The sequence below is a fragment of the Cibotium barometz genome, chromosome 10 (genome assembly GCF_041138505.1).
Source record: "Cibotium barometz isolate CiBa-2024 chromosome 10, ASM4113850v1, whole genome shotgun sequence".
NCBI lineage: Eukaryota > Viridiplantae > Streptophyta > Polypodiopsida > Cyatheales > Cibotiaceae > Cibotium > Cibotium barometz.
The window spans coordinates 38,131,209-38,142,830 of record NC_141055.1 but is presented as its reverse complement, the minus strand read 5'-3'; the positions used below and the strand labels follow the sequence as shown (position 1 = coordinate 38,142,830).

Genomic DNA, 11,622 nt, shown 5'->3' with positions numbered 1-11,622 from the left:
ATTGTTTGTTGCTGATGTGAGTTTAGTCATGTTTTTTACCTGCATGTCCCTGGTGTCTAAGTCACAACGACTTAACACTAAAGATGGCATAGTTGAAGATGGAATCGTGTTTTCCTCGGGTTACGATATAGTTGAAGATGGAATTGTGTTTTCCTCGGGTTATGGTAATTCTAACATGTTGTCTTCAAATTCTATAGCCACATGACAATGTGGCTAGTTTAGAAAAGAGCAAGTAGTCATGCATTCTAGGATTTCATACTCTCGTGATCCTCTCGTGTTATAGAAGCACATCAATTAACTAATCATCGATGATCCTCTCGTGAAGCTTACATAAAGAGTTAAGTTCTTAAGATAAGAGACATAATCCCTCATTGACTCATGCTCTTGCTTGCTTGATGTTGGGGAGTTGTGCCATTGGGTTCCATCCCCTACCTATTTTAGTTGCAATCCTTAACATGTCAAAGGTAACTATAGTTAAGGCTGAGATTGGCTCATAAGCTAGTTTAATGAATTTTACATTTCCTCTCCTTCTTTCCTCCCCCTTCTTGGGTGAATCTCTCTATGATACTCCTCTCTACCTGAGTTTATGGGGAAAGATGGAACCCAACTCAAAACAGGGAGAAACCCAAAGAAAAGCTGTATCTTCCTTATGATACAACTGTTCTTTGGGTTTTTCCCTTTTTTTGAGTTGGGCTTCTCCTAGCCATAAGGGTAGCCATTTCCCCCACTTGACCTTTGACATTTCCTACATTGGCTCTAGAGGGGGCATTCCTCTGCCAATGCTTATGCGATGGCTTGGGCATATGTCCTAGCCTCTGATCTTTCCTTCTCCAAAACATTTGGCTCTAGGATTGGCCATGCTTCCTATATCTTTATTTGGCTAGGGCCCTTCTAGCATCCAATTCTTGTTTTCATTGGTTATAGATCTGTAACTATTTTAATGCCTCTTTGAACTTTATCTCTACCTCTATCTCTTCGCTTGTATGAAAAAAGGTTTCCCCAATTTTAGTGATACCATTTGCATCCCTCTTAGTCCTTGGAGTGTAAGAGATTAGCCCTTAAGAGGGTTTAAGGTTTCCTTCGAGACAAAAGTTTGAAGGGGAGGTGATATATGCACCATCCCTCTCTCTATTAGGAACCTCAAAATGTTTCTCATTGCATGACCCTCATCAACAGAGTGAGCCTCTTGTTTAGTATCCGGTTGCATCCCTCTTAATCCTTGGAGTGTCAAAGATTGGCTCTTGAGAAGGGTTTAAGGTTTCCTTATGGACAAAAGCACCATCCCTAACTTTATTGGGAACCTCAAAATGTTTCTCATTACATGACTCTCATCAGCAAAGTGAGCCTCTTGTTTAGTGCATGGTTACATTTCGAATAATCCTTCACCAATAATCAACAAGTCACTAGATAGTGTGGAGAGTTGGACTCTCTCCTCCACATGCTCATCAACAATATGAGCATCCTGTATGGACTCTTTAGTACTAGTCTCACTTGAATGTAGACCTCTCAAAGAAAACACACTCTGATATGTACGGCCAGATCCAATACTTCTTAAGTATATCCTAGGTAATTTGATGCACTATCATATGGAGCAACTTTGTCTCCCAGAATTTTTCCTAATCTTAACTACATGAAAGGGGGTTTTTGGCAAGCTAAATATAATGGACCCAAATTTTGTTTATGGACCTTTTGTTGCCCTACCCTTTTGATCATTACTTCTTCTTAGTTGGCTAGATTAGACATCATCAAAAAATAACATATTCACGATGTGAAAATCAACAAATCATCGCACGTGAAAAACCTAAGATAGTCACAAAAGACTGTGAAAAACTAGGTTTTTCACATCAAGCTTTTTTCAAATTTTGAATGTTAATTCACCATTAATGGGGTTTCACACCCTATTCACATTGGTTGGTTATGTCAGAAGTCAAAAATCATTAAATAATTTTGGCATGAATTTCTCAAAAAAACCACAATCACTAAATAATTGGTAGCTTTTTGATCCAAGGGACTACCTTGTCTTGTAGGCCATTTAAGAGTACAACCTGAGTGATGCAAGCCCTATCTCCTCCTAGTGATAATCAGATGTGGAGAGAAATAAATGGCTGCCATAACAAGTCCACATTGAACCAAGGTTCCACCTATCAAAAGAAGGTGATCATTGCAAATGGATGGCAAAGAGCCCATCTACAACTTTCCTTACATTGATGTCCCCAAACCACTCACCACCCTGTAGGCATAGCTCCACATGAAGACCTCTACTATAAGGGTCCCACCCATAGTTCCACGTCGTGATTCTTTAAGCTCATCGTCAAGGAGGCTCCATCAAACAGTGGACAAAAAAATAACACCTTATCTTTGACCTCAATGAAGGCCTAAAGCTTTTGCAAGTAGATCGACCTCTAAGCTATGGTCAAATACTTTCAAAAGCATAGGGTGATAACCTTGGATTCAAGGTTAACCTTCTGACATCATGCAAAGATGGCTTTCCCACAAGTCCGTATCGCTTCCTTCTTCTACAAAATTAGCAGTATCTTGGGCACGAATGCTAGATGATAAGTACCTTTGCCATGTCATGCCTTGTCTACTACCATCACTATGTTGGGCCTTGTCTACCATTTTCTCCTTTCTATATGGGCCTAGTACAAACCCCTCATAAACTCAAGAGGGGTGCCATAAAAGCTTCATGATCTTGATTCCCCCGAATTGGGATGAAAGGTAAATGCCAAAGAAAGTAGAAATAAGAGTTGAAGAGAAAGTATAGAGTTGGAATTTTCATAATAAGGAGGAGAACACACACAAGCACACCTCTTTAGCCCTCATAATTCATGCGCACCAACACCTTTAGCCTTGGAAGCTCTGGTGTGAATAGCCCTACACGTGGGCACTTTTTACCTTGTGTTGGTAGGGGTTTTTTCCTCATGTGAACACACTCTTGTATGTTAGCCACATCAGCCCTAGGGCTAGGGCTACTAGTACTCTTGTACTCCACTCATTTGATATCATTATGATCGAGTACTTCCAGCTATCACTTCTTGTCTCTCTCTTGCTCTCTGAGCTCGATTAAGATGTGTGCTTGTGTGTCTGTGTAGAACATATACTCCCACATCCAACAAGGGATGTGTTCACTTACTAGAACCATAGTTTCAAACAGAGACATGAAGTTTACTTCACATTTTGTGTGTGCTTTATTTGTTAGCTTTGGAACTAAATTGCAAATTTCAAGTGCCTTCCACTCATAGATGGATGGTTAGCTTTGGAACTAAATTGCAAATTTCAAGTGCCTTCCACTCATAAATGGATGGTTAGATGGTGGTTTATAATCAATTGGCATTTGACATCCTAAAGTGCTTTGTGAATGTTCATAAAGGCAAGGGGAGGCACAATAACTTGACAATTATACGAACACCCAGAACGAGCATCACATGGTGCAAGGTTGAACTAAGCATGGGATGTGTGGGCATGCTTTGGGTGGCTAAATGTGTTGATTAGGGTGTTTACTTGCTTGGAGAATTAGAGTGACCAACACCACATGTGATACATAGTATTAAAAGTATTCAATATCATTCTGCCCAAATTTTCACCAATCATGGGTTGGAGCATGAGAGCACTACATAAGAAGCATTTGATTTTTCAATTGCTCGTCTTATAGTTCTTGAACTAATCTCTCAAGCCCAAGCAAGAAGGTTATTGTTGAATCAAGGAGCAGACCCAAATCAAGAAAAGCTATGTATCACACCACCTTGGAGCTCAACATGCATCAACTCGGGCATGGTTTAGCAATGTATTGTGCAATGCATGTGACACAACCAACCCAAAATAATAAACATAGGTCTACAATTACTTTGAGCACTCAACCTATTGGGTAACACCTATTTGTACTATCAATATTGTAGAAATATAAGCAAATACATCGCTTGTGGGGGCCCTTAAATGGGTTATTGGGACTTCTCCAATTTCCCTCTCTCCATCTCTCTTCCAAACATGATTTTAATGCACACCTTAATCATCATTAACGTCATGGGTCTTCCAAAACAACCTTGCACATGACATCAAGGCTTTTTTCAAAGGGAACCTCCTTATAGCCCACAACCAAGCATAACTAGAGGTTTTTTCATTTTCCTTTTTTTTAATAGGGTTTTTTCTAGGGGGGTGTGTGAATGGGTGTGTCAAAATGATTGCACATCCTCTCTAGCATGAAAAGGTCATTCAACAATTGAAACCCCACTTGTCCTTCCTTTACTAGGCACTCAAAGGAGTGGTTGTGCAACTCTGGTTTCATGGAGAGGGCGGCTTGTGGTGGGCCCAACTCTTACCTAGCCGAACTAAACTTAAACCCAAGCATCTCTCACACTCGTCGACCTGTGGAAGCAACCTCGGAGTGTTTCGATTTCTATCCCCCACATGCTACGAGATGTCAGAATCTAGAATGAGCAAAGGGGGTGATGACCAGAGGCTTGAGAGTCTTTGTCACTGAAGGGGCGAAAAACGCGTCTCGTCAATATGTGAACACAAAAACACTTTGTGAGAGTGATGATGTGCAGGTGAAGGACCTTCAAGGCATTGGAATTTGTTACCCACTAACTCCATCGGAGATTGGATTTCGGACCATAAACAGTGGACCCCTTTTTTTCTTTCCTCTCGTGACCCATCCATCCATCCATCCATCCTTTCTATCTATCCTCTCTCTGACCATGCATTGTCTTTTGATGCCCCCACCGCTTTTTCATTTCTCTTTTTGGTCTCCCCTTCCCTCAACCTGCACGGGCTTCCATGGCTACCGCCTACTTTTGAGCTAAGCAGCTGTGGCGACAGCTTCCTCTTCTTTTTCCAGAGCTCTGAATGTAGTCTGTGTGTTCAGAAAATGCACCCGAGAATGCTTGCCAGATGCGAGCGTTGAAAACCTGCAAGCTTTTCAACAGACAAACACACAGGTTGGATTGCCTTTCTGAAACATACAGGAGGGATAGATTCTACAACAGAGAAGAGATTATGAAGTAGACCGTGTCTCCGTCCACGAGGTCTGAGCAGGAGCTCCTCTCTCCCGCCATGGTTACTTTGTGGGCACTTCTGTACACTTCTGGTTTCAGCTCGGAAGGGAGAAGCCTCTGCTCCATCAGCTGGAAGATGCGCCTACAGGCTATGCGGTTAATAGAGCGTCTGCATTGGGAACTTGTGTGCAGTTGTTGTATTCAGAGAACCCTAACACTCAGGAAACCCTACCCGTAGTTTGAGCACAGGCTGCATTCACAAACAAAATATGCAGGACCTTCTTACCGTACTTGGTTCCCACTGCCATCGATGAAACTTGGAGAACCCTGTTTTTAACCCACAAACCCTAACTTGAACTTAGGAGATTCTAACTTCAAAGCAAGAAACCTGAACTTGAACTCAGAATCCCTAACCCTAACTTGAACACAGGTCCAAAGACAGGTGAAATGGCCAGGAGTTCTGTATCATACTTGGGACCTGCTTTCCTTGTGTATGTGGGATGTATGGACCCGGGCAAGTGGGTTACTGCTTTAGAAGGGGGCTCAAGGTTTGGATTGGAGCTTGTCTGGGTGTTGATAGCGGCCTGTGTTTTTGCTGCTTTTTTACAGTCTCTCTCCTCTCGGCTTGGACTCGCAACCGGACGGAACCTTGCACAGGTTGGTTCTTTGTGAAATCTGATAATTAAGTTCTTGTTTCATCACACACATCTGTCTATGCCCATTCACAATCAGGATAACACAAACTTTTGTCTCATTATATGCATGTATTTTGAGCTAATTTGTTGAAAGCAACTCGGAATTTTCAATAAACCCCTCAAGGGAAGAGAGAGATATAGTTTATAGATCTTTGAAATACCCAATGGATGTATGAGACCAAAAGTAGTACAAGGGTAAAAGACTTTTACAAAATAATAGACTAGCTAGAAGCCTATACGTCTATCCTCTCATCATCATCATAGTGATCACGTGGAAATATATGCTAGTACATCTCCGTGTGAGGACAAAGGAGATCTCATGTGTAGTATCATCCTCGACTATCTAGAGGAATCTATGATTGTCGAGTGTTGGAGGTGGCAATTCTCATAGCTACTCTCAGGTTATTGCATGACTGAAAGTCGTGGATTATCCCATATGCAAGAGCATGGGAAGTCGAAGAGCAATATGTTAAAGATATCTCCTCCGACCAGGTTTTTGGGGGGAGCAATGGTTGGGAGATGGGAGATGTGCGTGTTCCTGTTGTGTGACTCTGACATGGTATTAGAGCTCGGCCTGTGTGGTCTTGGGCCGTCCTAACCTCTATTTGATCGAGGTGCTCGAATTGAAGGAGGGTGTTGGAGGTGGCAATTCTCGTAGCTACCCTCGGTTATCGCATGACTGGAAGTTGTGCTGGATTATCCCATTTGCAAGAGCATGGGAAGTCGAAGAGCCATATAAAGGGTGTGGTGGCACCTTGTCATAGATATCTCCTCTTGCTGGTTTTTTGGGGGGAGCAATGGTTGGGAGATGGGAGCCCAACCACCGACGCTGCTTAGTACCCTAGGGTGGTGCGCGTGTTGCTGCTGGGTGACTCTGACAGAGAGGCTTGCCATGTTCACCATGAGGCCCTATGTTGTTGGAGAATCTCCTCAATCTAGAGCTGCCGTGTGTTGGAGGAGAATGACTCAAACACAAGAGCCTTAGCCAAGGAAGTGCAGAGGAGATAGAGAAGAGTGAGAGTGAGAGAGAGAGAGAGAGAACTCACACAATGCTCAAGAATATCTTGAATGTCTTATTGAGGCTCAAGGGAGACCTCGTATTTATAGTGATACAAGGGTATGGGCGGGCGCCCAACTTATGGGGCGCCCGGCGGACCAAATACAAAGAATGCCGTTACAAGGCCCAAATGGGGGCCAAATGTACAAGTAAATATATGGCCGCGAAGCTCTTGAAAAGAGCTACGCGATGATCAAGGTCCGGAGGCGAAACTGGGACTTTATACCCAACAACCTCCCACTTAAAGGGCCAGTGAAGCTCCTCTAAGCTATGTAACTCCCACCCGCTGTAGACACATATCAAGCTGTGCTTTTGGCAAACTTTTGGTGAGAGCATCTGCAGGGTTCTCATGAGTGCCAATCTTGACCAAACTGACCAAACCATCATCTAGCACCTGTCTGATGAAGTGGTACCGTACATCAATGTGTTTGGTACGAGCATGAAACATGGCATTCTTAGCCAGGTATATGGCACTCTGGCTATCACAACCAAGGACCGGAGCCCTCTCTGGCAATCCAAACTCCGTGACAAGGCGTGCTAACCAAATGGCCTCCTTAGAAGCCTCTGTGACGGAGATGTACTCGGCCTCAGTAGTAGAAAGTGCTACTATCCTCTGGAGTCTAGAGCACCAAGAAACAGCACCACCTGCAAGAGTATAGATGTACCCACTAGTAGACTTGCGGGTATCAGAATCACCTGCCATGTCTGAATCACAATAACCCTGCACCTCAAGTGGACCTTTACCATACATAAGGCATTTCTTCTGTGTCCCCTTCAAGTACCTCAAAATAGACTTTATAGCATCCCAATGTGCTTTGCCAGGGTTGGACATAAAACGACTGACTACTCCCACTGAATGAGCAATGTCTGGCCGTGTAGCAACCATAGCATACATAAGAGATCCACAAGCAGAAGCATAAGGGATCCCGCGCATAGTACTGGCTGCATCATCATCTTTTGGGCAATCATCCTTGGATAGTTTAACATAGGGCTGCAATGGAGCACCCAAAGGCTTAGAATCAGCCATGTTAAATCTATCAAGGACTTTCTGGATATACTTCTCCTGTGAGAGGAAAAGCAACTTCTGTGCTCTGTCCCGTCTAATCCGAAGACCCAAAATATGTTCAGCTGAACCCAAGTCCTTCATAGCAAAAGCTGACTTCAGCTGGTCCTTAAGAGCTTCCAAAATGCTCTTATTCTTCCCTGCAAGAAGCATGTCATCAACATACAGCACAAGTATCACTGGGCTGCCATCTGCATCAGTTTTAGTATACAAGCAATGATCTGCATGGCTACGATTAAACTTTTGGTTAAGCATGAAAGCATCAAACTTTTTGTACCACTGCCTCGGGGCTTGTTTCAGCCCATAGAGACTACGCTTCAGCTTACAAACCAGATGTTCTTTGCTAGGAATGACAAAGCCTTCAGGCTGCTTCATATACAGCTCTTCATCTAAATCACCATGTAAGAAAGCTGTCTTTACATCCATCTGATACAGTTCTAAATCCAAAACAGCAGTGAGAGCAAACAAAACACGAAGGGTGGTCATTTTGACCACAGGAGAGAAGACCTCCTGAAAATCAATCCCTTCCTTCTGAGCATAGCCCTTAGCAACAAGGCGGGCTTTATACTTAGGCTGGCCGTCAACTGTCTTGACTTTGTACACCCACTTGTTAGGAATAGCCTTCCTTCCTTTGGGCAACTCAACCAAGTCCCAAGTGTCATTTGCATGTAGAGACTTAATCTCCTCCTGCATAGCATGCTCCCACTTGTTTCGGAGTTCACAAGACTTAGCCTCTTTGAAAGTAAGAGGCTCACCCTCATCTGTAAGCAAAACATGTTGCAAAGAGGGATCAAAACGCTGAGGTTCCCTCCGAAAGCGAGTAGACCTCCGTACCCAATGATCATTGGCTGGTTGGGGGTCAATATCGGGAGGAATCATAATTTCAGCATCAAAAGGCTGCGGGTTTTCACGAACAGCCTGATTTTCAGCATATAGGGGTTGCTGCCCTACACCTCCAGGAGCATGAAGCGGCTGTCCAACCTCTTCTGGCTCAAATATCACGGACTCATTATCTTCAGCCCTTTGTGAAGCATCCTGGGGCTCATTTTCAGCATCAATGGGTGGCTGCCCTTGCTGAAATTTGACCTTTTTCTGATCACCATGAGAGGCACAAACATTACGGAGCAGCTTTGCCTCATAAAATACAACATCCCGGCTGCGAACCACTTTGTTGGTTGATGGCAACCACACACGGTAGCCCATCTCACCTTCATCACCGTAGCCAACGAAGGTGCCCTTCTCGGACTTAGCATCAAGCTTGTTCCGGTCTTCCTTGCGGATATGCACATATGCATCACAACCAAAGATGCGTAAGTGGGCATATGAGGACGGTTTGCCAGACCAAACCTCCTCAGGGATTCCACCTTTCAAAGCTGTGTGTGGAGATCGATTGCAAACATGAACTGCAGTTTTCAAGGCTTCTCCCCAAAAATCCTGAGAGAGATTAGCTGTGGACAGCATGCATCGAATTCTTTCACACAGTGTACGATTATACCTTTCAGCCACACCATTTGAAGAGGGACTATAGGGGGGTGTAAGTTCCCTCTTAATGCCATTATCATCACAAAATTTCTGAAATTTAGTACTAACAAACTCACCCCCATTGTCAGTGCGTAAGCATTTAATCTTCACTCCTGTTTGACTATGAACAAATGCATAAAACTTTTGAAATGCAGCAAAAGCATCATCCTTAGATTTCAACAAAGTGATCCATACTTTTCGTGAGTGATCATCCACAAAAGACACAAAGTACTTTGAACCACCTTTAGATTTAATGGGCATGCTGCATATGTCAGAGTGGACCAAGTCCAACTTTTCAGCCTTGCGAGAGGCACGAGAGGAGTAAGAACTCCTATTCTGTTTCCCGTACAAGCAATCATTACAAAAATCAAGCTTGCTTCCTTTTGCATCAAACTTGTTCAAAGAGGACAAAATGGAGAGACCCTTTTGGCTCATGTGGCCAAGTCTCTTATGCCAAAGCTCCATGTGGGAGCGTACCTCTGCAAAAGCAATAAACTTACCAGACAAAGCCTGACCATGAAGGCTATATAATGTTCCTTTCTTGCATCCTTTTGAAATCAGCCTTGTGCCTTTGGTCAATTTCCATGTGCCATTTCCAAATATGGCCGTGTATCCCAAGGCATCAAGCTGGCCCACAGACAGGAGACTGGTTTTCAAACCAGGCACATACCTCACATTTGGCAGCACAAACTCACTACCATCCTGCAAAGTCAAATTCACGGTGCCCATACCTTCAATATTGCAAGCATGATCATTCCCCAAGAACACCTTTCCTCGGGAGCCTGCAGTGAAAGTTGCAAAACACTCCTTGATAGGAGTTACATGAAAAGAGGCACCTGTGTCAATAATCCAAGTCTGTGAAAGCACATCAGATTCATACATCAAGGCATGAATAACATCTGGTTCTGTGACATGCAAGTTATGAACATCAAGTGCAGAAAAAACACATAGCACATCATCTGAGTCAGACAGTTCCTCTATGACAACACCAGAGGCCACATTGACCTTGCTCTTGTCCTTTTCGAACTCTTCTGCTTTGCTGGAATTACTCTCTTTTTCCTTCTTTTTGTCATTTGAATGATTGGATTTCTTCTTCCGGTCTTGCTCCATCTTGTAAAATTTGCAATCTGGCTTCTTGTGGCCTTTACGACCACACTGGTAGCATGTAACATCAGACTGCTGGCCCTTGCTCTTGCTTCTACCCTTTGAATTGGTAGTAGTATTTCCCCGCTTGGTCGTCCTCCCTCGCGAGACATTTGCAGAACCGCTAGTCTCTGAGGTCTTCCTCCGGATATCTTCATTGAGAATAGCACCCCTGACTCCATCAAAAGTTAGGTTGGGATTTGTCCCAAGTGACACCACAAGTGTTTCCCAAGAGTCAGGCAAAGTAGTGAGCAAAAAGATAGCTTTCAACTTATCATCAAAAGCAGGCAATCCAGAATCCTGCATCTGATTAAGCACCCCTGTGAAAGTAGTAATATGCTCTACTGCATTCTTAGAATCATCAAGTTGCATATTCATGAGTTTCCTGATGAGATGTACCTGGTTCACTGGCGTGGTGATTTCATAGGTGCTTCTCAGCTTCTCCCAGACGGCATAGGCTGTTGTCAGCCCTTTGAGGTCTACTAGAACCTCATCAGCAACAGCCATCTGGAGATAGGCAACGGCCTTTCTGTTCAGGATTCCCCATTCATCATCTGTCATAGCAGCGGGTTTGAACTGCTCAAGTGCAGTATCACATTCCCGCAGATAGAGGATATTCTGAATCCTCACCTTCCAAAGATCAAACCCAGTGCCAGATATGGGTTGACTGTAGGATGCTCGTAGATTGATGAAACAACTTCAAGTGAAGGTGACGGCGGAAGAGAATCACCGGATGTCGATGTAAACTCGCCGAGGGGCAGAAAGTTGCTGTCTTTGGTGTTGCTTGAAGATCCTGTCTGCTGGAAGCAGAGACGGCTGCTGCTAGTGGCCGTGGGACTGCTGGCTGCAGCCCGGACTGTTTGCTGGTGGCCTTGGGGCTGCTGGCTGCAGCGTTGGCTGCTGCTGGTGGTCGTGGGGCTGCTGGCTGCAGCCCTAGCTGCTGCTGGTAGTCGTGGGGCTGCTGGCTGCAGCCCTAGCTGCTGCTGATGGCAGCCGTACAGCAGGCAGAGAACAAGACCACAGAAACGCTGCTGTTTACAGCAGCGCAGCACCAAAAACGCAGCACAGAAACGCAGCAATGGAGAGCAAAAAAAAACGCAGCACAAGGGGCAGCAAGGGATAGAAGAAACGCAGCACAAGGGGGCAGCAGAG

The 11,622-nt window shown here is 44.3% G+C and overlaps 1 protein-coding gene across 4 annotated transcripts in view; it reads left to right on the top strand.

The window, feature by feature from the left end:
- Positions 1 to 4,643: 4,643 nt before the first annotated feature.
- EIN2 (NRAMP metal ion transporter family protein) overlaps positions 4,644 to 11,622 on the top strand; it is a 41,002-nt gene continuing 34,023 nt past the window's right edge. For 3 of the 4 annotated variants that reach the window (XM_086804084.1, XM_086804083.1, XM_086804081.1), the window contains exon 1: positions 4,650 to 5,648. In XM_086804084.1, the coding sequence (XP_086660210.1) occupies positions 5,439 to 5,648 (210 nt within the window). In that variant the 5' untranslated portion in view covers positions 4,650 to 5,438. Of the gene's footprint in view, positions 5,649 to 11,622 lie in introns of all 4 variants that reach the window. The other variant, XM_086804082.1, reaches the window with a different exon arrangement.